Consider the following 24,395-nt stretch of genomic DNA (forward strand, 5'->3'; position numbering starts at 1 on the left):
TTATGTCCACATCCCAGTTCAACCCTAAATCTAACCCTAGCTTTATGTCCACATCCCAGTTCAACCCTAAATCTAACCCTAGCTTTATGTCCACATCCCAGTTCAACCCTAAATCTAACCCTAGCTTTATGTCCACATCCCAGTTCAACCCTAAATCTAACCCTAGCTTTATGTCCACATCCCAGTTCAACCCTAAATCTAACCCTAGCTTTATGTCCACATCCCAGTTCAACCCTAAATCTAACCCTAGCTTTATGTCCACATCCCAGTTCAACCCTAAATCTAACCCTAGCTTTATGTCCACATCCCAGTTCAACCCTAAATCTAACCCTAGCTTTATGTCCACATCCCAGTTCAACCCTAAATCTAACCCTAGCTTTATGTCCACATCCCAGTTCAACCCTAAATCTAACCCTAGCTTTATGTCCACATCCCAGTTCAACCCTAAATCTAACCCTAGCTTTATGTCCACATCCCAGTTCAACCCTAACCCTCAACTTCATGTTGATCCAACCATTTGAGAGCATGCTGGATAAGAGATTCTCATGTCTGTAGAGAGTGGAACATTTTTAGTTCCCCAATTTCGTGGTATCCAATTGGTAGTTACAGTCTTGTCGCTGCAACTACCGTATGACTCAGGAGAGGCAAAGGTTGAGAGCAGTGAGTTCTCTGAAACACAACCCAACCGCACCAGTGTGTCAGAGGAAACACAGTACACCTGGCGATCGTGTCAGCATGCACTGTGCCCAGCCCACCACAGAAGTCACTAGTGCACAACGGGACAAGGCCAAACCTTCCCCTAACCCAAACAGGCACTGGAGTCGCTAGTGAGCGATGGGACAAGGATATCCCTGCCGGCCAAACCCTCCCCTAACCAAGACAACACTGCGACAGAGCCTGGACTCGAACCCAGAATCTCTAGTGGCACAGGTAGCAATGCAATGCAGTGCCTTAGACCACTGCACCACTCAGGAGTCTGACTAACATAGGTATTTTGTCTTGATCTTGTCCACATTCTGATTGTGCCCATATTCTCAGCAATATGTCTACACATGGTGTTAAAATGTGTCTCATTTCTGTCCACTGTGTCAGCATCGTGACCAGATTTCCTCGTCCCTCTTATTTATTTTAAGACACATATTGATGCCATAAGTCAATGGTTCCACCTGTCATTGATTTAAAAAAAAGGTGGGATAATGATCCAATTATGATTTTAAATGGTTTCACTATCCTGATCCGTTTACACTTGTAAGATATCCAGACACAATGGCTGCATTTACACAGGCATCCCAATTCTGATCTTTTTTTTCACTAATTGGTCTGATGGAAAAGATCTGATGTGATTGGTCAAAAGACCAATTAGTTGGAAAAAATATATATCAGAATTGGGCTGCCTGTGAAAACACCGCCAATGGGTCCTGAGGACGACAGGAAGATATGATCACAAGCAGATCACAATGCGTCTTTTAATAATCTACACCTGTCTGAAAATGTGGGCACAATCAGAATGTGGAAAAGATCAGGACAAAGCATTCATGTTAGAACCAGGTATAAATGAGGCTTGTGTCTACAGGTCTCTTTTGTGAAAGACATTTAATCTCAATGACAATAACAATACATAAACAAAGGTTCAATCAAATGCTTAGCTACAGTAACTGGAGTAAACCTGGTTGGCAACTTCAGTCAGTGTAAAACTAGTGAAGTACAGTGCCTTGCGAAAGTATTCGGCCCCCTTGAACTTTGCGACCTTTTGCCACATTTCAGTCTTCAAACATAAAGATATAAAACTGTATTTTTTTGTGAAGAATCAACAACAAGTGGGACACAATCATGAAGTGGAACGACATTTATTGGTTATTTCAAACTTTTTTAACAAATCAAAAATTGGGCGTGCAAAATTATTCAGCCCCCTTAAGTTAATACTTTGTAGCGCCACCTTTTGCTGCGATTACAGCTGTAAGTCGCTTGGGGTATGTCTCTATCAGTTTTGCACATCGAGAGACTGACATTTTTTCCCATTCCTCCTTGCAAAACAGCTCGAGCTCAGTGAGGTTGGATGGAGAGCATTTGTGAACAGCAGTTTTCAGTTCTTTCCACAGATTCTCGATTGGATTCAGGTCTGGACTTTGACTTGGCCATTCTAACACCTGGATATGTTTATTTTTGAACCATTCCATTGTAGAGTTTGCTTTATGTTTTGGGTCATTGTCTTGTTGGAAGACAAATCTCCGTCCCAGTCTCAGGTCTTTTGCAGACTCCATCAGGTTTTCTTCCAGAATGGTCCTGTATTTGGCTCCATCCATCTTCCCATCAATTTGAACCATCTTCCCTGTCCCTGCTGAAGAAAAGCAGGCCCAAACCATGATGCTGCCACCACCATGTTTGACAGTGGGGATGGTGTGTTCAGGGTGATGCGCTGTGTTGCTTTTACGCCAAACATAACGTTTGGCATTGTTGCCAAAAAGTTCAATTTTGGTTTCATCTGACCAGAGCACCTTCTTCCACATGTTTGGTGTGTCTCCCAGGTGACTTGTGGAAAACTTTAAATGACATTTTTTATGGATATCTTTAAGAAATGGCTTTCTTCTTGCCACTCTTCCATAAAGGCCAGATTTGTGCAATATACGACTGATTGTTGTCCTATGGACAGAGTCTCCCACCTCAGCTGTAGATCTCTGCAGTTCATCCAGAGTGATCATGGGCCTCTTGGCTGCATCTCTGATCAGTCTTCTCCTTGTATGAGCTGAAAGTTTAGAGGGACGGCCAGGTCTTGGTATATTTGCAGTGGTCTGATACTCCTTCCATTTCAATATTATCGCTTGCACAGTGCTCCTTGGGATGTTTAAAGCTTGGGAAATCTTTTTGTATCCAAATCCGGCTTTAAACTTCTTCACAACAGTATCTCGGACCTGCCTGGTGTGTTCCTTGTTCTTCATGATGCTCTCTGCGCTTTTAACGGACCTCTGAGACTATCACAGTGCAGGTGCATTTATACGGAGACTTGATTACACACAGGTGGATTGTATTTATCATCATTAGTCATTTAGGTCAACATTGGATCATTCAGAGATCCTCACTGAACTTCTGGAGAGAGTTTGCTGCACTGAAAGTAAAGGGGCTGAATAATTTTGCACGCCCAATTTTTCAGTTTTTGATTTGTTAAAAAAGTTTGAAATATCCAATAAATGTCGTTCCACTTCATGATTGTGTCCCACTTGTTGTTGAATCTTCACAAAAAAATACAGTTTTATATCTTTATGTTTGAATCCTGAAATGTGGCAAAAGGTCGCAAAGTTTAAGGGGTCCGAATACTTTCGCAAGGCACTGTATTCACATTTGTTCCATGCTATAATTAACAATCCTGAAAGTGTATTTTATTGTGTCCTTGTTGATATTTTCAAGTGCTGACTCCACCAATGTGTTGAGATCATAGAAAGTCTGTATAATTATACAGTGTACATTCCCTTTTATGCCCTAAGAGACTGTGAAAAACAATGTGAATGACTCTGCAGCAACACAGAACGTTCCACGGGTGGTTGACCTATATTTCAGAACAGGTGTACTGTATTATATAAGCGTAAGCCATGTCTTTACCAATTAGCTGTTGCTAATCATATTGCAGCCTAATCAGCTTAATTGCATTAATAGTGGCTGGCAGCATGTTATAAAACAGACACTATACTCATCAGTATTGTCATGAACAAAACTGACAATGGAGTTTTAGGGATTATTATCATTACTGTTATCTGGTTACATAGTGTGGAAACCAGAACGGTTCATTCTCAAATCTGTGTCCCCCATAGCCATGGACACTTTAAGTTCAGTATAGTGGCTGAGTTAATATTGACTCGTTATAAAAGTTATGACACTTTCATCACTAACGTAATAACTACTCAACTTCTACCCTAATCTTAATATGATTGCATTTTAAAGTGTGTGTAAACTATATATACACACACACACAGTTATGATAAACAGTATCAGTCAAGTTTGGACACCTACTCAAGGGTTTCTTTATTTTACTATTTCTACATTGTAGAATAGTCAAATCAAAACCATGAAATGACAAGTTCACTAGCACAGCACATGTAACCATCCATTCACCTACTCTGCGTCTCACAAAGACATGGCAGTTGGAACCAAAATTCTCAAATTTGGACTCAGACCAAAGAACAGATTCCCACCAGTCTCATGTCCATTGATTGTGTTTCTTGGTGTCCTTTAGTAGTTTCTTTGCAGCAATTTGACCATGAAGGCCTGATTCGCACAGGCTCATCTGAACAGTTTTTGCAACTGCACTTAACTTTAAGTTATTGAAATGTTCAGAGAATGAACTGGTGCTGTTTGAGCTCTTCCTGCTTTCCCCCAAGTGGGCTCTCTTCTGTATACCATACCTACCTTGTCAACACAACTGATTGGCTCAAATGCATTGAGGAAAGAAATTCCACAACTTAAAAAGGCATGAAGCTGGTTAAGAATGCCAAGAGCGTGAAAAGCTGTCAAGCCAAAGGGTGGCCACTTTGAAAAATCTCAAATGTAATTAAACAAATTCAACACTTATTTGGTTTAGTCTTTCCATGTGTTAATTCAAAACCCTGGATAGAATAAAAATAAATAAAAAAAATGGAACCTTTAACTGGGCAAGTTAGTTAAGAACCAATTCTTATTTACAATGACAGCCTACCCAGGGCAAACCTGGGCCAATTGTGCACCGCCCTATGGGACTCCCAATCACAGCCAGATGTGATACAGCCTGGATTAGAACCAAGGACTGTAGTGACACCTCTTGCACTGAGTAAGTGTCCAAACTTGACTGGTACAGTATCTATAGATAAACAAATATTTAGGGACTTAGTCACTTGAATAGGGAATACAATTAAGACAAAGTATTCATTGCAAGAATTTTGATTTATTCAACAGCAAAACGCATGATAGAGAAATCCTTTTGTCTTTAATAAAAAAATATAAACACAGAGGGAGGAAAAGCAGCCTCAATCACTAAAAAGTTGTAAAATCTGCTGCCTCAATCTCCAACTAAACTCAAGGTGTGGGGTGTTGGAGAAGAGATGGAATTAGGAGGGTGGTGGGCTCCCTTGTTCCACCTTCCCAGAGTTACTGCTTTCACTGAGTTGCCTACTGAGTTGCTTCTTCAACACCATCTCCCTGGCGATACACGCCACCTGCCCGTTGGTCACTGTGTACGTTCCACTCCTGCAATAAGAAATATTGTTTAGCTAAAGAGGTACAGAAAAAACAATTAACCGGTTACTTAAGGTGAGACATCTTACAAAAGGACAAATGAAACATTTAAACTATGCATGGTTTTAATCCATTTGTGTGACTCTTGGATTAAGGAACTCACTTCTGTTCAGATCCAATCATGCTGCCAGGCTGGTTCTGTTTGTTTGGGAAGAAGAAAGAAGACCACCAGTGACCAGAGTCCTGTCTCTGCAGACCTGAGGAAGAGAAAACAAAGGAAACTTTAGAGACCGAGTGCGAGATAATGTTCTTATGAAAAACTCGTCAGAGTGCGAGAAACTGGTCTGTACCTGGGGGGTGTGGAATGACTTCGCCAGCGTACTCAGAACTGCCACAGGAGCTGTTGCTTGAAGTGGAGCCTATGCGCCTTCTATAGTAATCATGGGTGGCGATGAGAGAGCCAGTGGACGGAATTGATGCCATTCTCTTTAACTCTGCTCAAAGATGGAAAACCTAGGGAAGAGAGAAGGGGATATTAGGAGTGTGGAGACAGGAACCATGCAAGCAGAGGCAAGTGATACTGGGATGAGCCAAATAATATTGCTATGGATGCTGCTAGATGTCATTACATGTGCCATAATGCAACAGCCTCAACATAGGCTTTTGTACAGATTTGTCTTTGTGGAAAGTGTAAGACCCATTTAAAAATCAGCCTGCAACCCATTCACAGCATTTTGCGACACCGCAGAGAACAGGTCTATATTCAACTTCATCCAAAGGGAGTTAGAAACATGCCTGAGTGACAAATTCTGGATTGTCACCCAGTCACAGAAGCCCATCATTAGCTATTATAGGCAAAGGTGCATTTCCACTTCCCATGCTCCTGACCCCTTGAGCTTCTCTGATATCACTGTTGGCTTAGGCCTCAGTCTGAGGGGTGTGATAGAGACCAACAGCTGTGCAAAGTGATTTCCACACCATGATCTGCAAATAAGTGGGCTGTCTGGGACCGGGGTCTGCAGGTATAATGTTCCAACTTCCAGGCACCTAGCCAGGAAAGTGCACAGGCTAGGTGAGTCACAGGGCTTAACACTTGGTGAGGCGCTGCAGTACCTCTCAGAAAGCTTGACTATACAGGATGCACAACTCTTCTCAAACACTGCAGTGGAATGAAACATGCTAAACATATAGTTTTACTCCCCAAACAAACTACATTTCCATAAGCAAAAACAAGTGGTTTACTGAGAAGCAACCCGATTACATTTGATGCTAAATCAGTTGTCAGGTCCAGTCAGGGCAGAAGTTCAGTCCAGATGGTTACTGGCTAGGGATTGTCAGGGTAATGCATGTCTGTGCTAGATAGACAGTTGCAAAATATCAAGGATAAACCAATCCCCTTTACACAGTGGGGAAAAAAAATACTTACTGCCATCAGGCACTATTGGATGTGTGAATGTGCATTGCATTCATGCCAGCATTGCTAATCACACCTCATGTGCAGAAAAATAAGAGACCAACACTGGCAAGTGTATGATAAAACAGACCATTGAGACAAAATGTAGATGCAAAGAGACTATACAATATCAGCAGTCAAGGCAACAATTATTCAACAAATTAGAGAATTATCTTTGATGTTCCTCTTTGATGATCAGAATCAGATAGGATACAAAGCTGGTAGAAAGAGAATCCCCCCAATTCTGATTTCACTATTTTAAGACTATTAGCCTACATTGCCTTTAGCAATGTGGAATCTTTAAAAAAATAATTTGTGCCAGGACAATAAATCAAATATATTTAGTGTAGGTCAAAATATGATTGGACACACGTTGTCCATTGTTATCTGGGCAAGTAGCCCAGTTTATTCAATTGCCATTCAAGCTGGGCGAATATTTTTTGCCTTTTCTAAAAGCAATCAAATCAATCTTACCTTTTTATTTGGCGTTTGATGATGTTGAAAAACAACAAAGGCGGTGGGTCTTTTGGCAATACTCGGTGAATTAAGCTAAACGACTACTCTTGCCCATTTGTGGTATGTTCTCGAATAGAAAACTTCAAATTATTTCTGGTGTGCTCAGTGTAGAATGATGAATAGGGACAAGCAGGTAACTTTATACAGTGGGCGCTGTGACGCATCCTGGACGAGCTGCTCATGGGTGGGGTTAGGGCACGTTTGGGCCTACGTTTCCAAGGAAGCCAACCTGGACTCAGGAGTAGACGTAACATAGTAAACGTAAATATGTCATGAAATTAGAACAATTACTTTTCGAATTGTGTTAACTAATTTGTGGATATCCATCATCCATTTCGTATGATATGTTACATATTACAATTCTTATGATATGTTACGAATTGCAATGTGTACAATATGTTAAGAATTTGCAAAATGTATGACAAGTTATGAGTTCCAGGATGTTGTGGCTAACTTTACCTATATGGATAATGTAAACTAGGGTAGAGGTTATGGTTAGGATTAGGGCTAAAGTCAGGGTTAAGGGGCTATTAAGGTTAGGGGTTAAAGGCTAAAGGTTTTAGGGGTAGGGTTAGCTAACATGCTAAGTAGTTGGTTTTTTTTAAGCTAAAAGTTGTAAGAAGTTGCTCATGAGCTAGAATTGTCCTTGATGAGAGTCAAACACAAGCTTTGGGTTGTTAGACTTCGCGTTATATGCACGCACGCCTTCCGTCTATCCCGACCAACCTATGTAATCATACCGAATACATTTTTCGTATGTACGTTTAACATGTTACGTCTAGTCTAGGCTGGGCAAGCACAAAGGCTGGGCAAGCACAAAACATGATTTGCAATCAATTGCAATGCTCTTGACAGACACGTCATACAGAATCCGCAGCTGTCCCAAACACGAATAACCGAACTTTAACCCAGTAGCCTACTGATTGATTCACTGTTTTAATTTGGTCTTCCACAGCGTGGAATTTCGCATTTAGGAATGAATCCTAACTGTGAAAGCAGAACATAATGTTAACATGTTATTATCTGACTTTTTCTTTTCAATGTTTATAAGATGATTGGAATCACAGACTATTGTAACAAATCCTATAAATTATCAAATGTCATTCCCTCAATAATGTAATCATGAAGAAGAAAGACACAATAATAGTTATTTCAAAGTTAACAATATAAGTTTGGTGGTCTAGTGGTTAGGATTCGGCGTTTTCAACGCAGCAGCCCGGGTTGGATTCCGGATCAGAGAACACATATATTTGTTTTTTTTTTACAACCTGACAGCGACTGTACTACCGAAGTCCGTTATACCAACTTAACAATATAATTTTCTGAGCAGTTCAGATTTCCCTGGTGGTCTAGTGGTTAGGATTCGGCGCTCTCACCGCCGCGGCCCGGGTTCGATTCCCGGTCAGGGAAAATACGTTTTTATTTGTGTTTTATGCTTGTTTTTTAAACAACTGTACTACCGAAGTCCGCTATTCCAAGTTAACAACATAATTTTTTGAACAGTATTTATCATTTTCTGAAATTTTCTGCATTTCATGGTGGTCTAGGGGTTAGGCTTTGGCACTCTCACTTCCGCGGCCGGTGTTCGATTCCCAGTCAGGGAACATAAGTTTTATATTTTTTAAACAACATGACAATCACCGTTTTACCAGTCTATTATACTACCGTATCATGGTTATAGCTGTGAACTGTAACAACAATACTCACTTTTATTTCTCTCTTTATTTCTCCAGAAAGGTATAGTATCCAAAATCAGAACAGACCACTTTTGTTTTAATTGTAAATTCTCTTAAAGTACAAAAATACATTACTGTACATTTGTGATTGTTATGTTCTTATAATGCAATAGTAGAATATGACAATGACATTTTCCTTCAAACAGTTGGACAATATACATAACTACATATTGGAAATACTACTTCATATTTAGAATGAATGAAAGTTTGGAACCAACACTGTCAAAGCCATACCCAAGTTATCAACCTCCTGCATAATGTTTACTCTTTGAAGGGGTAGTGTGGACCATGACATCAGGTTAAAGTAATGAAGGGAGTAGAGAGATTACAGATGGTTGAGAGAAAAATAGATTATGTTGGAAGGAACCACTGTTCTGAGATGGGCTTCTTTCAGACCCAGAGTTATCTCTGTCAATCCCTAGAATCCTGGACACCTTGTTCTGTGTGGGAGAGACAGAAGCCAGTAGAGACATGAGGAATTAGTTGTAATATTAAAGATGAGAAAATACAGTATTTTCTGTTCTTTATGTTTGTGATTGTTCTCACAGACACTTACCTTCACGCTTCACGCCATGTCTTCAAAAGGACTTGAATGTATTGGAATGTCTACAAGGAGGCAGAAAGACACATCTCGTAAACAATGGAAATCACTTTGAGGTATCACTTCAGGTTAAAGTACGTTTTTCAGCTTTAAATGTAACTTTATTTACTTGCAGCATTAATGTCATTCTAATGTCGTTCACCAGACTCTTCCTCCCCAAGCACTGTTCGCAATTAGCCTGGGGACGAAGTTAATATCATTCAAACATCATTCACCGCCTATGGAGTTCCTGCAGAAAGTAGTAGTAGTGCAGTAGTGTGCCCAGTGTTTTACCTCATTGACATAGCAGGGACACTGATGGAGTGGCCCAAGGAGGGGCTGGTGCGTCCGAGAGCAGAAACAGAGACAACGAGAGATTAGTAAGAGTATCATGTAGTTTAGCAGTACATCATGTAGTACATCATGTAGTATAGCAGTACAACATGTAGTATAAAGGACTAGTATAGTAGTACATCATGTAGTATAGCATGTAATATAGCAATACATCATGTAGTATAGCATGTAATATAGTAGTAGATCATGTAGTATAGCAGTACAGCATGTAGTATAGCAGTACAACATGCAGTATAGTAGTACAGCATGTAGTATAAAGTAGTAGTATAGTAGGCCATCATTTAGTATACAGTAGTAGTGCATCATGTATTATAGGAGTGCATCATGTAAGTATACAGTAGTAGTACAGTATGTAGTATAAGAGTGTATCATGTAGTATAGGAGTGCATCATGTAGTATACAGTAGTAGTACAGTATGTAGTAGAAGAGTACATCATGTAGTATAGAGTGCATCATGTAGTATAGCAGTACAACATGTAGTATAGCAGTACAACATGTAGTATAAAGTAGTAGTACAGTATGTAGTATAGTAGTACATCATGTATTAAAGGAGTGCATCATGTAGTATACAGTAGTAGTACAGTATATAGTATAAGAATACATCATGTAGTATAGGAGTGTATAATGTAGTATACATTAGTAGTACAGTATGTAGTAGAAGAGTACATCATGTAGTATAGAAGTGCATCATGTAGTATAGCAGTACAACATGTAGTATAGCAGTACAACATGTAGTATACAGTAGTAGTACAGTATGTAGTATAGTAGTACATCATGTAGTATAGTAGTATATAGCACATGAGCAAGAAAAACAGATAAGATCAGTAGCAGCTTAATATATCGCATCGAATATATCACATCGAAATCAAGGTTTTTCACTATCACAAGGTCAGGGAACTCCTACTATCCTTACCGAGGTGGGCTTGGCAAAGGCAGTGCCCTGTCCGGTTAATGGGCAGCGTTCCAGGAAAGAGATGGGGAAAGAAAGATGGTCAGATAAAGTAATCAAGAGGCCACATGGAGGTGTAAATATTGACAGTGCGCTGTATGAGTGAGAAGAGTGTGTGTGTGCGTATAAATATTAAAAATACTTAAACAATTAATGGCAAGCAAAAATGCATCACAGCGACAGCTATCCTTTACGCAGGCTCAATTTAAAGGCTATGAAGGAACAGTAAAGTAGATAAAGGGATAATGTTGCCAATTAAGACCGACTGGTCCGATTCGATTAAGGCTGTTGAATTTCTCCCTGTGATTGAGTAAACAAATGCACAAGAAGAAACCTTTGTCCTCAACAATGTGTCCTGAGAAGGGCAGTGGTGTAAAGTACTTAAGTAAAAATACTGGAATGTACTACTTAAGAATTTTTTTGGGTATCTGTACTTAACTATTTATTTTTTGACAACTTTACTTCACTACATTCCTAAAGAAAATTATAACCTTTTTACTGCATGAATACATTTGCCCTGACACACAAAAGTACTTGTTACATTTTGAATGTCAGTTGTAATTGCTTCTTTAAATCAGAACAACAATTTTCAGCTGTGCTAAACACCATTTCAAAAGGGGTTTCTAAAGATCAATTAAACTTATAAGATAAACTTGGATTAGCTAATACAACGTACCATTGGAACACAGGAGTGATGGTAGCTGATAATTGGCCTTTGTAAGCCTACGTAGATATTCCATTTTAAAAAATCTGCCTTTCAGCTACAATAGTCATTTACCACATTAACAATGTCTAACACTGTATTTCTAATCAATTTGATGTTATTTTAACAGACCATTTTTTGGTCTGAGAAGTGTTCTACCGTTAACTTTAATCAGTTTATCCCCGTGTTAACCAGCCCACCACACTAATAGAGACAACAACCCTGTTGACAATACCTACTCCATTTGCTGGTGTGTAACGGAACAATAATCATCCTTTACATTTTTTATAATGAGATTTCTTTTTTAAATGTAAAAGGTAAATGACACCAATTATTTTAGGATCATATAGGCCTATTCCAATAGAGGACCTAGGCAGGTTTTTAATGATATTGTCCTTTATCATTGCCCTATAATAAATCTATTCATATTTATTACGTTTTATCTTAACAGCTATTCATTCCAATTCACATCAGCGAACAATAACATATTTTAAGTCATAATATACACGACCTCTACAAGTAGGCCATATCATATCAAGTTAAAAAAACAACCTTGGTATTTCTAATGTACAATCTTCAAATTAAATAAATAAATACATCTTAAAGAAAAAAGGTCAGCCTTACCCATCTTTGCCTTCCCCTAAATCAAAACCTGATATTAAGTCCATATAGAGAAATGATAAGTTCATCATACCCATTCTGCATTACCATAAGTCCAACCTTATTTTAAGTCCACGGTTCCATACTGCATGAATAAAAAAAAGTTGTTCATGCAAACAAAAAAGTTGTGTACTGTTTAACGCGGTGCAAATATCTATCGGGGACTACTTCAACAGGAGGTAGCTAATCACTCACAGCCACATTGTAATCTACTAGTCCTTGAACATTTGGTTGTTTACATATCATTTATTGACCACTAGACCAACATTCTGCTTCACTGCTCGGAGCCTTTTGAAAGTGGGGTACAGGGCACGTCGTCTCTCCACTATTTTATGGGGAAATTGTTCATCAATAGAGAATGAGGTGTTCTTCAATTCTCTAACCTGTTGTAACAAAGCAATTTTCCTTTTGAGGTGGGTATGCATAGCTACGATCGGACGGGGCCTTCCCTCTGCTCTGCCACCGAAACGGTGAGCCCTCTGAAAATCAATTATTTCCACCTGTTCGTCCGTCATATTGAGATTACCTTTCCTGAACACCTTGATTTTTCCTCCGTTGACAAATAGTTTATGTTCATCCTCCTTTTATTCCCATTATAACAATATTATTTTTCATACTTCTGCACTTTAGATCAAGTAATTCGGCTTTCATTGTTTTATTGTCATACCGTAGCCTCTCTGTAGTGTCTTCTAGGGAGTCCACGGCAGTTTACAATATCTTATTTTCCACTCGTATTTCATTTTATTACTGTAATCCATTCCTATTTTTAAGGCCTCAAACTCCCCCAGTAACCCAGGCAATATATCATTTTTTTGAACTGCTCGCTCATGCTTGTAAGCAATGCTCTATCTTCTGGAGACAGTTATAAAATCGTCCCCCTCCCAATGTGACATTTTGAATTTTTGGCGGCAACTTCCCATCAGTTTCACTTGTAGAACTCGAGGAAAGATATTCTCTTGTTCACTTCGATGTATGCGTTTCTTTTACGAGCATATCAAAATGCGGATCAATAAATAGTTCCACATTCTCAATATTATCCAGAATGTTTGTTTCGTAGTTATCAGCCAATCCTCAATTGTTGTGATTAAGTCATGCAACAAACTATGCCTACCACGCTGCCACGTCAGACTTGGTCTTTTACCAAATAGAGCTATCTTCTGTATACCACCCATACTTTGTCATAACATGTTTTTTGGTTAATAGATGATTCCATTTGTGCTATTTCATAGTTATTCACTATTATTCTACAATGTAGAAAATAGTAAAAATGAAGAAAAACCCTGGAATGAGTAGGTGTGTCCAAACTTTTGACTGGTTCTGTATATATATATACTGTTGAGCGTGAAAAACCCAACAGCATTGCAGTTCTTGACACATTCAAACCGGTGTGCCTGGCACCTACTACCATACCCTGTTCAAAGACACTTAAATCTTTTGTCTTGCTCATACAGAATCCATGTCTCAATTGTCTCAATATTTTTGTAACCCCCCCCCTTCATCTACACAGATTGAAGTGGAATTAACAGGTGACATCAATAAGGGATCATATCTTTCACCTTGAATCACCTGGTCAGTCTGTCATGGAAAGAGAAGGTGTTCCTAATGTTTTGTACACTCAGTGTGTGTGTGTGTGTGTGTGTGTGTGTGTGTGTGTGTGTGTGTGTGTGTGTGTGTGTGTGTGTGTGTGTGTGTGTGTGTGTGTGTGTGTGTATATATATATATATATAACTGGATTAAAAAGATGATTGATTTAGTGGATTAAGACAAAGTGACGATATGAAGGGTGGACACTGCTGGTGGACAGATGAGTAATAGAGGTGGTGAAGGAAGATGGAAAGAACAGAAGGGTGTGCAGGAGGATGAGCTGAGGGTACCTCATGTCTCCAAGTCTCCTTGTAATGGCCACACCCACTGTGGACAGGGCAGCACTGGTCATCTGTCCTGCATTAGAGATACTCTCCTGGGTCCTCTTATACCTAGTCACAGAAAGCAAGAGAGAGAGTCGGAGATCAAGAAAAGACAGGAAGTTTATATTTTGACTACCAATCAGTCGGCATGACTACTATAGTATATCAAGGGGGAAAGGGCAAAACTTAACTTATGTCACCAAGGTTTGTTCAAAGTACACCCTACGCAAGGACTTAATTTGCATATTGGCCCATCCACTTTCTTGGATCCTCCTTTTCACAGTGACGAGCTTGCTGTGTTCCACCACAGCATCAGCAGGAGGACACATGCTATGAGCACGGATGGACTGGTTGATGGGTGAAACCCCAAAACATGAGCCATCAGCACCTTCGTGGTCACCCTGTCCTAGTGCAGATAGCCAGATTTCCCCCACCCCCTCTGTTTTCACCAAGTAAAGTGCTCCCTCCCCGGCCAGGCCAGCCACAGCCTGTTGTTAATGCTGCTGCCAATGTTAAGAAAGGCTATTGGACAGGCTATTAACAGGCCTCTGATCCAGCTGACCTTAAAATCCCATCAGCTGTTCCAACATAGAGCTTAGAACAACATAGAACAAGAACCCTTTTAGCAAAGCCCGTCTTGGTTAAATTCACATATATAATGGATAGTGACCACTCACACGTTAGATTGGCTGATGTCTTCCAGAGTAGCTGAGGCTGTCAGATATCTGTAAATACAGAGGTACATTATCATCAGAGCTCCATCTTAGAGAAAGCATTAAGTTCTGAAGATGAGCATGCATTTCAGGATTATGTACTGTAGGTATTATGCCAGGCAAAAACAGGGTGCTGACATTGTATGCTTTTCAACAACGTTCTGCCAGAAATAATAATAGATGCAATAGCTGCTTTGGCAGGCTTGGTTCACCTTTGCCCAACTTTTACTCACATTAAGTCAGAGTCAAATCTGCCCTGGTTCATTTGCAAAGGCTCTCCATTAGTTTGAAGTCTATCCACAGTTTTTGAATGCCTTCAAATCTGATAGTGTCTCAGGGGGAGTTGGGATAAAACACATTTCCAATTCACAAATGCATATAATACACAATTATACACAAGTACATGTGTGAATTATGACAAATATACTGAACAGAAAAAGAAATGCAACATGTGAAGTGTTGGTCCAATGTTTCATGAGCTGAAATAAAAGATCCCAGAAATGTTCCATACGCACAAAAAGCTTAATTCTCATAAATGTTGAATGTTCATTTCTCTACCATAAGCCGTCTTAGGGAAGCTGATCTGGGTGCTCGTTATCCTCACCAGGATCTTGACCTGACCGCAGTTCGACTTCAGTGGGCAAATATTCTCCTTCGATGGCCACTGGCACGCTGGAGAAGTGTGCTCTTCCCGGTTTTAACTGTACCGGGCAGATGGCAGACAGAGTGTATGGTGTCGTGTGGGCGAACGGTTTCCTGATGCCAACATTGTGAACAGAGTGCCCCATGGTGGCAGTGTGGTTATGGTATGAGCAAGCATAAGCTATGGACAACTAACACAACTGCATTTTATCAATGGCAATTTGAATGAGCAAAGATACCGTGACGAGATCCAGAGGCCCATTGTCGTGCCACCTCATGTTTCAGCACGATAATGCACAGCCCCATGTTGCAAGGATCTGTACACAATTCCTGGGAGCTGAAAATGTCCCAGTTCTTCCATGGCGTGCACACTCACCAGACATGTCAACCATTGAGCCTGTTTGGGATGCTCTGGATCGACATGTACGACAGTGTGTTCCAGTTCCCACCAATATCCAGCAACTTCACACAGCCATTGAAGAGGAGTGGGACAACATTTCACAGTCCACAATCAACAGACTTATCAACTCTATGCGAAGAAGCTGTGTCTGTTGCACTCCATGGTAGTCCCACCAGATACTGACTGGTTTTCTGATCCACGGCTCTAATTTGTTTAAAAGCTATCTGTGACCAACAGATGCATATCTGTATTCCCAGGCATATGAAATCTATAGATTAGGGCATAATGAACATATTTAAATTGACAGATTTCTTTTTTTTGCAGTGTACAGTTTATGTATATGGTATTTGATTAGGATCCCCATTAGCTTTTGCAAAAGCAGCAACTACTCTTCCTGGGGTCCACACAATCATGAAACGTAATGCAGATTGACATAATACAGAACATCAATAGACAAGAACGGCTCAAGGACAGAACTACATTTTTTTTAAAGGCCCACATAGCCTACATATCAATGCATACACATAAACTATCTAGGTCAAATATGGGGAGAGGCGTTGTGCCGCGAGGTGTTGCATGATCTGTTTTTTGAAACCAGGTTTGCCATTTATTTGAGCAATATGAGATGGAAGGAAGTTCCATGCAATAAGGGCTCTATATAATATGGTACTCTTTCTTGAATTTGTATTGGATTTCGGGCCTGTGAAAAAAACCCTGGTGGCATGTCTGGTGGGATAAGTGTGTGTTTGTTAGAGCTGTGTGTTAGTTGACTATGCAAACAATTTGGGATTTTCAACACATTAATGTATCTTATAAAAGAAGAAGTGATGCAGTCAGTCTCTCCTCAACTCTTAGCCAAGAGAGACTGGCATGCATAGTGTTTATATCAGCCCTCTGATTACAATCAAGAGCAAAGCGTGCCGCTCTGTTCTGGGCCAGCTGCAGCTTAACTAGGTATTTCCTTGCAGCACTGGACCATACGACTGGACAATAATCAAGATTAGACAAAACTAGAGCCTGCAGAACTTGCTTTTTGGAGTGTGGTGTCAAAAAAGCAGAGCATCTCTTTATTACGGACAGACCTCTCCCCATCTTTACAACCATTGAATCTATATGTATTGACCGTGACAGTTTACAATCTAAGGTAATTTAGTCTCCTCAACTTGTTCAACAGCCACAAGGAATGATTTGTACCAAATACAATGCTCTTAGTAGTGATTCCACAGACTTCAACTCTTTTTTAAGAGTTTCAGTGACTTCATTAGCTGTGATGCGTATATGGTTGAATCATCAGCATACATGGACACACATGCTTTGTTTAATGCCAGTGGCAGGTCGTTGGTAAAAATATAAAAGAGTAGAGGGCCTAGAGAGCTTCCCTGCGGTACACCACACTTTACATGTTTGACATCAGAGAAGCTTCCATTGAAGAAAACCCTCTGAGTTCTATTAGGTAGATTGCCATATTGTGGATTCAGAGCTGAGGTTAAAAAGCCATAACACATGTTTTTTTCAACAACAGGTTAGGGTCAATAATATCAAAGGTTGCACTGAAATCTAACAGTACAGCTCCCACAATCTTATTATTATCAATTTATTTCAACCAATCATCAGTCATGTGTGTCAGTGCAGTACATGTTGAGTGCCCTTCTCTATAAGCGTGCTGAAAGTCTGTTGTTAATTTGTTTACAGAGAAATAGCATTGTATTTGGTCAAACACCATTGTTTCCAACAGTTTGCTAAGAGCTGACAGCAAGCTCATAGGTCTGCTGTTAGAACCAGTAAAGGCGCTTTACCACTCTTGGGTAGCGGAATTACTTTGGCTTCCCTCCAGGCCTGAGGACAAATACTACTTTCTGCTAGGCTCAGATTAAAGATATGACAGATAGGAGTGGCTATAGAGTCAGCTACCATCCTCAGTAGCTTTCCATCTAAGTTGTCAATGCCAGGAGGTTTGTCATTATTTATCGATAGCAATCATTTTTCCACCTCTCCCACACTAACTTTACAAAATTAAAACGTGCAATGCTTTTCTTTCATTAATTGTTTTTTTATGCATGAATACAATTTCTCACTTGTTCGATGTTGGCATTTCCTGCCTAAGTTTGCCCACTTCGCCAATGAAATAATCATTAAAATAATTGGCAACATCAAATGGTTTTGTGATGAATAAGCCATCTGATTCAATGAAAGATGGAGCTGAAATTGTCTTTCTGCCCATAATTTCATTTAAAGTACTCCAAAGTTTTTCCCCCCACATTTTTTATATCATTGATCTTGGCTTCATAATATTTTCTTCTTCTTTTTATTGAGTTTAGTCACATAATTTCTCAATTTGCAGTAAGTAAGCCCGTCAGATGTGCAGCCAGATGTCACGCCCTGACCATAGAGAGCCCTTAGTTCTTTATGGTGTAGTAGGTCAGGGCGTGACTAGTTGGTGCTAATATGGTTCCCAATCAGAGGCAGCTGTTTATCGTTGCCTCTGATTGGGGATCATATTTAGGTAGCTATTTCCACACCTGTGTTTTGTGGGATATTGATTGTTGGTTAGTGTGTTTGGGCACCACGTCCTCACGGTCTTTGTATGTTTTGTTGTTTTGTTTTGTTAGTTTCACTAAAATATATACAGTGCCTTGCGAAAGTATTCGGCCCCCTTGAACTTTGCGACCTTTTGACACATTTCAGTCTTCAAACATAAAGATATAAAACTGTATTTTTTTGTGAAGAATCAACAACAAGTGGGACACAATCATGAAGTGGAACGACATTTATTGGATATTTCTAACTTTTTTAACAAATCAAAAACTGAAAAATTGGGCGTGCAAAATTATTCAGCCCCCTTAAGTTAATACTTTGTAGCGCCACCTTTTGCTGCGATTACAGCTGTAAGTCGCTTGGGGTATGTCTCTATCAGTTTTGCACATCGAGAGACTGAAATTTTTTCCCATTCCTCCTTGCAAAACAGCTCGAGCTCAGTGAGGTTGGATGGAGAGCATTTGTGAACAGCAGTTTTCAGTTCTTTCCACAGATTCTCGATTGGATTCAGGTCTGGACTTTGACTTGGCCATTCTAACACCTGGATATGTTTATTTTTGAACCATTCCATTGTAGATTTTGCTTTATGTTTTGGATCATTGTCTTGTTGGAAGACAAATCTCTGTCCCAGTCTCAGGTCTTTTGCAGACTCCATCAGGTTTTCTTCCAGAATGGTCCTGTATTTGGCTCCATCCATCTTCCCATCAATTTTAACCATCTTCCCTGTCCCTGCTGAAGAAAAGCAGGCCCAAACCATGATGCTGCCACCACCATGTTTGACAGTGGGGATGCTGTGTTCAGGGTGATGAGCTGTGTTGCTTTTACGCCAAACATAACGTTTTGCATTGTTGCCAAAAAGTTCAATTTTGGTTTCATCTGACCAGAGCACCTTCTTCCACATGTTTGGTGTGTCTCCCAGGTGGCTTGTGGCAAATTTTAAACGACACTTTTTATGGATATCTTTAAGAAATGGCTTTCTTGCCACTCTTCCATAAAGGCCAGATTTGTGCAATATACGACTGATTGTTGTCCTATGGACAGAGTCTCCCACCTCAGCTGTTGATCTCTGCAGTTCATCCAGAGTGATCATAGGCCTCTTGGCTGCATCTCTGATCAGTCTTCTCCTTGTATGAGCTGAAAGTTTAGAGGGACGGCCAGGTCTTGGTAGATTTGCAGTGGTCTGATACTCCTTACATTTCAATATTATCGCTTGCACAGTGCTCCTTGGGATGTTTAAAGCTTGGGGAATCTTTTTGTATCCAAATCTGGCTTTAAACTTCTTCACAACATTATCTCGAACCTGCCTGGTGTGTTCCTTGTTCTTCATGATGCTCTCTGCGCTTTTAACAGACCTCTGAGACTATCACAGTGCAGGTGCATTTATACGGAGACTTGATTACACACAGGTGGATTGTATTTATCATCATTAGTCATTTAGGTCAACATTGGATCATTCAGAGATCCTCACTGAACTTCTGGAGAGAGTTTGCTGCACTGAAAGTAAAGGGGCTGAATAATTTTGCAGTTTTTGATTTGTTAAAAAAGTTTGAAATATCCAATAAATGTCGTTCCACTTCATGATTGTGTCGCACTTGTTGTTGATTCTTCACAAAAAAATAAAGTTGTATATCTTTATGTTTGAAGCCTGAAATGTGGCAAAAGGTCGCAAAGTTCAAGGGGGCCGAATACTTTCGCAAGGCACTGTATGTGGAACTATAGTCACGCTGCGCCTTGGTCCGCTCATTTCCAAGATCGTGACACCAGACTTATTAGCCACTCCTTTTGCCCCATCTCTTTCAACCATACAGATTTTCAATTCCTCATCAATCCATGGAGCCTTAACAGTTCTAACAGTCAGTTTCTTAATTAATAGGTGCATGTTTATCAATAATTGGAAGAAGCAATTTCATAAATGCATCAAGTGCAGCGTCTGGATGCTCCTCATTAATCACATCAGACCAACAAATATTTTTAACATCATCCACATAAGAGTCACAGCAAAATTGTTGTATGATCTATTATACACTATTTTAGGCCCAGCTGTTGGAACTTTGGCTTTCCTGGATATAGCCACTATATTGTGATCACTGCTTCCAATGGGTACGGATACAGCTTTAGAACAAAGTTCTGCAGTATTAGTAAAAATGTGATCGATACATGTGGATGATCTTATTCCTGTAGTGTTTGTAAACACCCTGGTAGGTTGATTAATAACCTGAACCAGATTACAGACACTGGTCACAGTAAGAAGCTTCCTCTTGAGCGGACAACTTGATGAAAACCAGTCAATAATCAGGTGCCCAAGAAAGTAGACCTCTCTGTTTATATCACATACAGTATCAAGCATTTCACACATTATTTAGATACTGACTGTTAGCACTTGGTAGCCTATAGCAACACCCCAAAAGAAAAGGCTTTCGATGTGCCAAGTGAACCTGCAACCACAACACTTCAATAACACTTGACATAAGATCTTCTCTAAGCATTACAGGGATATGGCTCTGAATATATACAGCAACACCTCCCCCATAAGCATTTCTGTCTCTTCTATAGATGTTATATCCTTGTATTGCTACTGATATATCATCAAATGAATTATCCAAGTGAGTCTCAGAAATGGCTAATATATGAATGTTATCTGATGTTAGCAAGTTATGGATTTCATGAACCTTATTTCTAAGGCTACATATATTAATATGAGCTATTTTCATCCCTTTCCTGGGTAGCTTATCAGAGATAGACATAATACTGAAAAGAGCAGACAAAGCAAGAGAACAAAATATACATTCAGCAGTGCATTAATCACTTGGTGTGTGTGTGTTGTGGGGTTGAAGCTACGAACCTATAGGCTTGACCCTCTCATCCCTTCCAGGCTTCTGGGAGCGGATGTAAGCAATGTCCCCACGCGCTCTGGCAGCTTTCATGGCTGGGATCAGTTATCTCAGTTACCTATTTCCTAAGATATACGTTCCTCTCAAGTTGTTCGCTCTTTCCAGAACAGCTACCTTGTCCTTGAACCTCAGGAACTTGACCACTATCGGCCTGGGCCTATCACCTGGGCCGGGTTTTCCTGTCCCGTGGGTGCGCTCCACCTCAATCTTCCTGTGGTCCATCTTCAATTTCTCAGAGATAATTTCCCTCACTTTGTTCTCAGACTCCGTCCAGGTCTCATGTGGAGATTCTGCAATTCCGTCCACAACAATGTTATTCTGCCTTGAACTGATGTCCTCTCTCAATGACCTACAGATTGCTGTCATCAACTCATCGAGCTGACCATGGGAGAACTGCAAAATGTTCTTCAGGTCCTGGACCTCTCTGGTCAGGTCGTCCATTATTTTATTAGTAGAATCCACGAGTATTTGGACAAAACACTTGAAGCTATTTTCTTGTTGTTGTAACAATTACTTGTAGGTCTCCATTTGTTTGTTTAAAAGATCATTCACGTGTGATAGAGAGACACCAATGTCCTCAACGGAACTCCTGCCAGCTTTGGTCTTTGCCAGTACCCACCAAATTATTATTATTATTATTATTATTACTACTATTCTGATACTAATTATGATGTATTATTGTCAAGTTTGTTATGTAATTCAGTGACAGTCACTCAATCAGCCCATGTCAGCTAACTTTGTTTAGATGGGTAATTTAGTCCTCATAATGCCTCGGGTTACTTTAATACATTTCTGATGTTGTATAGGCGGTTGAAGAAGCTGGAGTGTTGTGTGACATCATGAGGGCATCTCACAGGTGGAAGTACTTACGCATTGGAGGTCTGGACTTCCTGCCAGCCTTTGGACAGGTTTTGTTTAATCTCACTGAAGGGGCCAGTACCCAGCTGCCTCCTGATGTCCATTGCATATTTCTCTTTGGCCAAGAGTACCTGCCGCAAAGTCTGTATTTCATCCTCCGTCTGAGCAGAAAAAAATGACAGAAAAGTTTACAACGTTCAGACTAAAAATAATAAATTGTGGATTTTCTATGATTTTCTATTTTCTTTTTCCATTAATTTGGGTGCAAATCAAAATCTGAACCAACTATTATGCTAAGAGACAGATTCAATATAAATGAATATGACAATGTTTGACAACATGAAGAATGGGACAAAAGGGCAAAGTTGGACAGACACACAGAGAATAATACCTTTGCCAGCTCCATCTTTAAATCAAACTCATCCTCCTCTGATAGACCGTTAGTCGGACTTCCAATTCCTGATATTCCAATGGAAATGTTCCTTGGTGAAACATTTTCCCCACTGTAACCTTTGAAAGGATAGATGTTACTGTCTACAATGCATACCCATATCAATGCTCGAACTGTGACTTCATAAATGTTCAGTTGTTGACATAAATTACTGCTCTACTGGCAGTTCATCTTCATTTAGTCAACTAGTCTCAACTAAAGAGATGCTCTGCTTTTTTGACACCACAATCCAAAAGCAAGTTCTGCAGGCTCTAGTTTTGTCTAATCTTGATTATTGTCCAGTCGTCTGAAAGAAAGACTTAGTTAAGCTGCAGCTGGCCCAGAACAGAGTGGCACATTTTGCTCTTGATTGTAATCAGAGGGCTGATATAAATAGTATGCATGCCAGTCTCTCTTGGCTAAGAGTTGAGGAGAGACTGACTGCATCACTTCTTCTTTTTATAAGAAACAATGTGTTGAAAATACCAAATTGTTTGCATAGTCAACTTACACATAGCTCTGACACACACACTTACCCTACCAGACATGTCACTTGGGGTCTTTTCACAGTCCCGAAATCCAGAACAAATTCAAGAAAGCGTACCGTATTACATAGAGCCCTTATTGCATGGAACTTCCTTCCATCTCATATTGCTCAAATAAACAGCAAACCAGGTTTCAAAAAACAGAAAAAGCAACACCTCGAGGCACACCTCTCCCCTATTTGACCTAGATAGTTTGTGTGTATGCATTGATTATGTGGTTCTGTCCTTGTCTATTGATGTTCTGTAGTATGTCATTCTGTATCATGTTTTTTGATTTGTGTACTTTTGCATTAGCTAATGGGGACCCTAATAAAATACCAAAATATCAATACCAACTTACTGCTGCGAGTTAGACAAATGGTTTAGAACTGCAGCAAACATGCTTTAAAACAGCAACATTTTCTCTACAACCCATGGCAAAATGTGTAGAATTGAACTCTAAACGTATATATATATATTTGTGTTTTTATCTCCGCTGTCAAGAGGACTCCCATTCGTTGTTCTCAATTTCGCCCAGTGCGCAGTCCATGGTGCTGAATTCCATGCCTACCTGTAGCGCTAGCAATAGCATTGCGCGTTTAATCACGCATAGCATGAAAGGCTATCTAGGCATGTATTCTTTATCTCACCGTGTGATACAGAGTAGGATGTCATTCATTCATTTATTCATTGAACAATTCAACAATCTAGCCATAGTAACTTACCTTGCCTATTCATGATCAGCAGAGGCATGAACAACTCCGTTTCACCCAGCACTTCTTTTCCGTGTTCGTGCTATCGTTAGCTTTTGCTAAATGGTGTCCAATCCCTACTGTTCAATAATGGATGTCTCAAACGCTTCTCTATACTCACATTCAGTATCACGCTATGGTTTACATGCCAAAGCTATATACAGGAAATCAAGAACATAATGTAGCCTTATTGGAATATTAACGTTATGTTGCATTGTTTATTCAACACCTAAATGCTTTAAGAATGGGAGTTAATCTCGCACGTGAGTGTGAGATGATGGCGGCGTACACCTGTCGAGTAAACAAATTCGATGTATTTTTATACAGATTGTACTTATTGTTCATCGATGTTATTTTGTCAAGTATAGGCTATCCTAATTCATTCACAACGAATTTTGCTGCTGCTGCGGGAAACACAAATAGCCACCTGTGCAGGCTGTGCTGGATCTTTCAGCGTTGGTAAAATATCCATCAAGTGGTAAAATGAGTGAGAGCTGAAGAGAAGATTCCACAGCACGGGCTCTGTCTCCATCTACCTCATATTCTAGAGTAGGCCTACAGTATTTCATAGGCCTATTGAATGTAGAATATTG

At 39.9% G+C, this 24,395-nt stretch overlaps 2 protein-coding genes and 1 non-coding gene across 8 annotated transcripts; 1 reads left to right on the top strand and 2 right to left on the bottom strand.

Annotated features, from left to right (window-relative positions):
- Positions 1-4,932: 4,932 nt before the first annotated feature.
- Positions 4,933-7,387, bottom strand: LOC109869554 (pancreatic progenitor cell differentiation and proliferation factor). The gene is made up of 4 exons (XM_020459774.2): positions 7,127-7,387; positions 5,550-5,712; positions 5,363-5,456; positions 4,933-5,211 (listed from the first exon to the last, which is right to left on the bottom strand). Exons 2-4 carry the CDS (start codon positions 5,680-5,682, stop codon positions 5,073-5,075), a joined length of 366 nt encoding a protein of 121 aa, XP_020315363.1. The 5' UTR covers positions 5,683-5,712; positions 7,127-7,387; the 3' UTR covers positions 4,933-5,072.
- A 1,119-nt stretch (positions 7,388-8,506) lies between these two features.
- trnae-cuc (transfer RNA glutamic acid (anticodon CUC)) lies at positions 8,507-8,578 on the top strand. The gene has a single exon. It is a non-coding gene; the product is annotated as a tRNA-Glu (tRNA).
- Positions 8,579-8,871: 293 nt separating this feature from the next.
- On the bottom strand, positions 8,872-24,254 carry LOC109869281 (tumor protein D54). 6 transcript variants are annotated; one of them, XR_002252009.2, is made up of 10 exons: positions 23,776-24,241; positions 22,488-22,606; positions 22,109-22,257; positions 14,735-14,782; positions 14,025-14,126; positions 10,752-10,778; positions 9,779-9,823; positions 9,619-9,683; positions 9,461-9,510; positions 8,872-9,344 (listed from the first exon to the last, which is right to left on the bottom strand). XR_002252009.2 is itself a non-coding variant. In XM_020459317.2 (9 exons), exons 1-8 carry the CDS (start codon positions 23,801-23,803, stop codon positions 9,483-9,485), a joined length of 546 nt encoding a protein of 181 aa, XP_020314906.1. In that variant the 5' UTR covers positions 23,804-24,247; the 3' UTR covers positions 8,872-9,344; positions 9,461-9,482. The 6 variants fall into 6 exon arrangements, 1 of the variants encoding a protein (XP_020314906.1); XR_002252010.2 differs by lacking the exon at positions 9,619-9,683 and having other exon boundaries at positions 9,721-9,823; positions 23,776-24,254; XM_020459317.2 differs by lacking the exon at positions 9,619-9,683 and having other exon boundaries at positions 23,776-24,247.
- Between the last annotated feature and the right edge of the window lie 141 nt (positions 24,255-24,395).

This window comes from Oncorhynchus kisutch, linkage group LG24, assembly GCF_002021735.2.
Source record: "Oncorhynchus kisutch isolate 150728-3 linkage group LG24, Okis_V2, whole genome shotgun sequence".
In the NCBI taxonomy this organism is placed as follows: domain Eukaryota; kingdom Metazoa; phylum Chordata; class Actinopteri; order Salmoniformes; family Salmonidae; genus Oncorhynchus; species Oncorhynchus kisutch.

Bases quoted from the DNA above. Each gene is read 5' to 3' on its own strand.
- LOC109869554 (XM_020459774.2), bottom strand. From the start codon at position 5,682: ATGGCATCAATTCCGTCCACTGGCTCTCTCATCGCCACCCATGATTAC. The intron at 5,457-5,549 runs GTACAGACCAGT...TCTCTTCCTCAG, and splicing joins AGTCATTCCACACCCCCCAG to GTCTGCAGAGACAGGACTCT. The intron at 5,212-5,362 runs GTGAGTTCCTTA...TTCTTATTGCAG, and splicing joins ATGATTGGATCTGAACAGAA to GAGTGGAACGTACACAGTGA.
- LOC109869281 (XM_020459317.2), bottom strand. From the start codon at position 23,803: ATGCCTCTGCTGATCATGAATAGGCAAG. The intron at 14,783-22,108 runs GTAAGTACTTCC...CTGTATTTACAG, and splicing joins GAAGTCCAGACCTCCAATGC to ATATCTGACAGCCTCAGCTA. The intron at 9,511-9,778 runs GTAAAACACTGG...GCCTCCTTGTAG, and splicing joins GTCCCTGCTATGTCAATGAG to ACATTCCAATACATTCAAGT.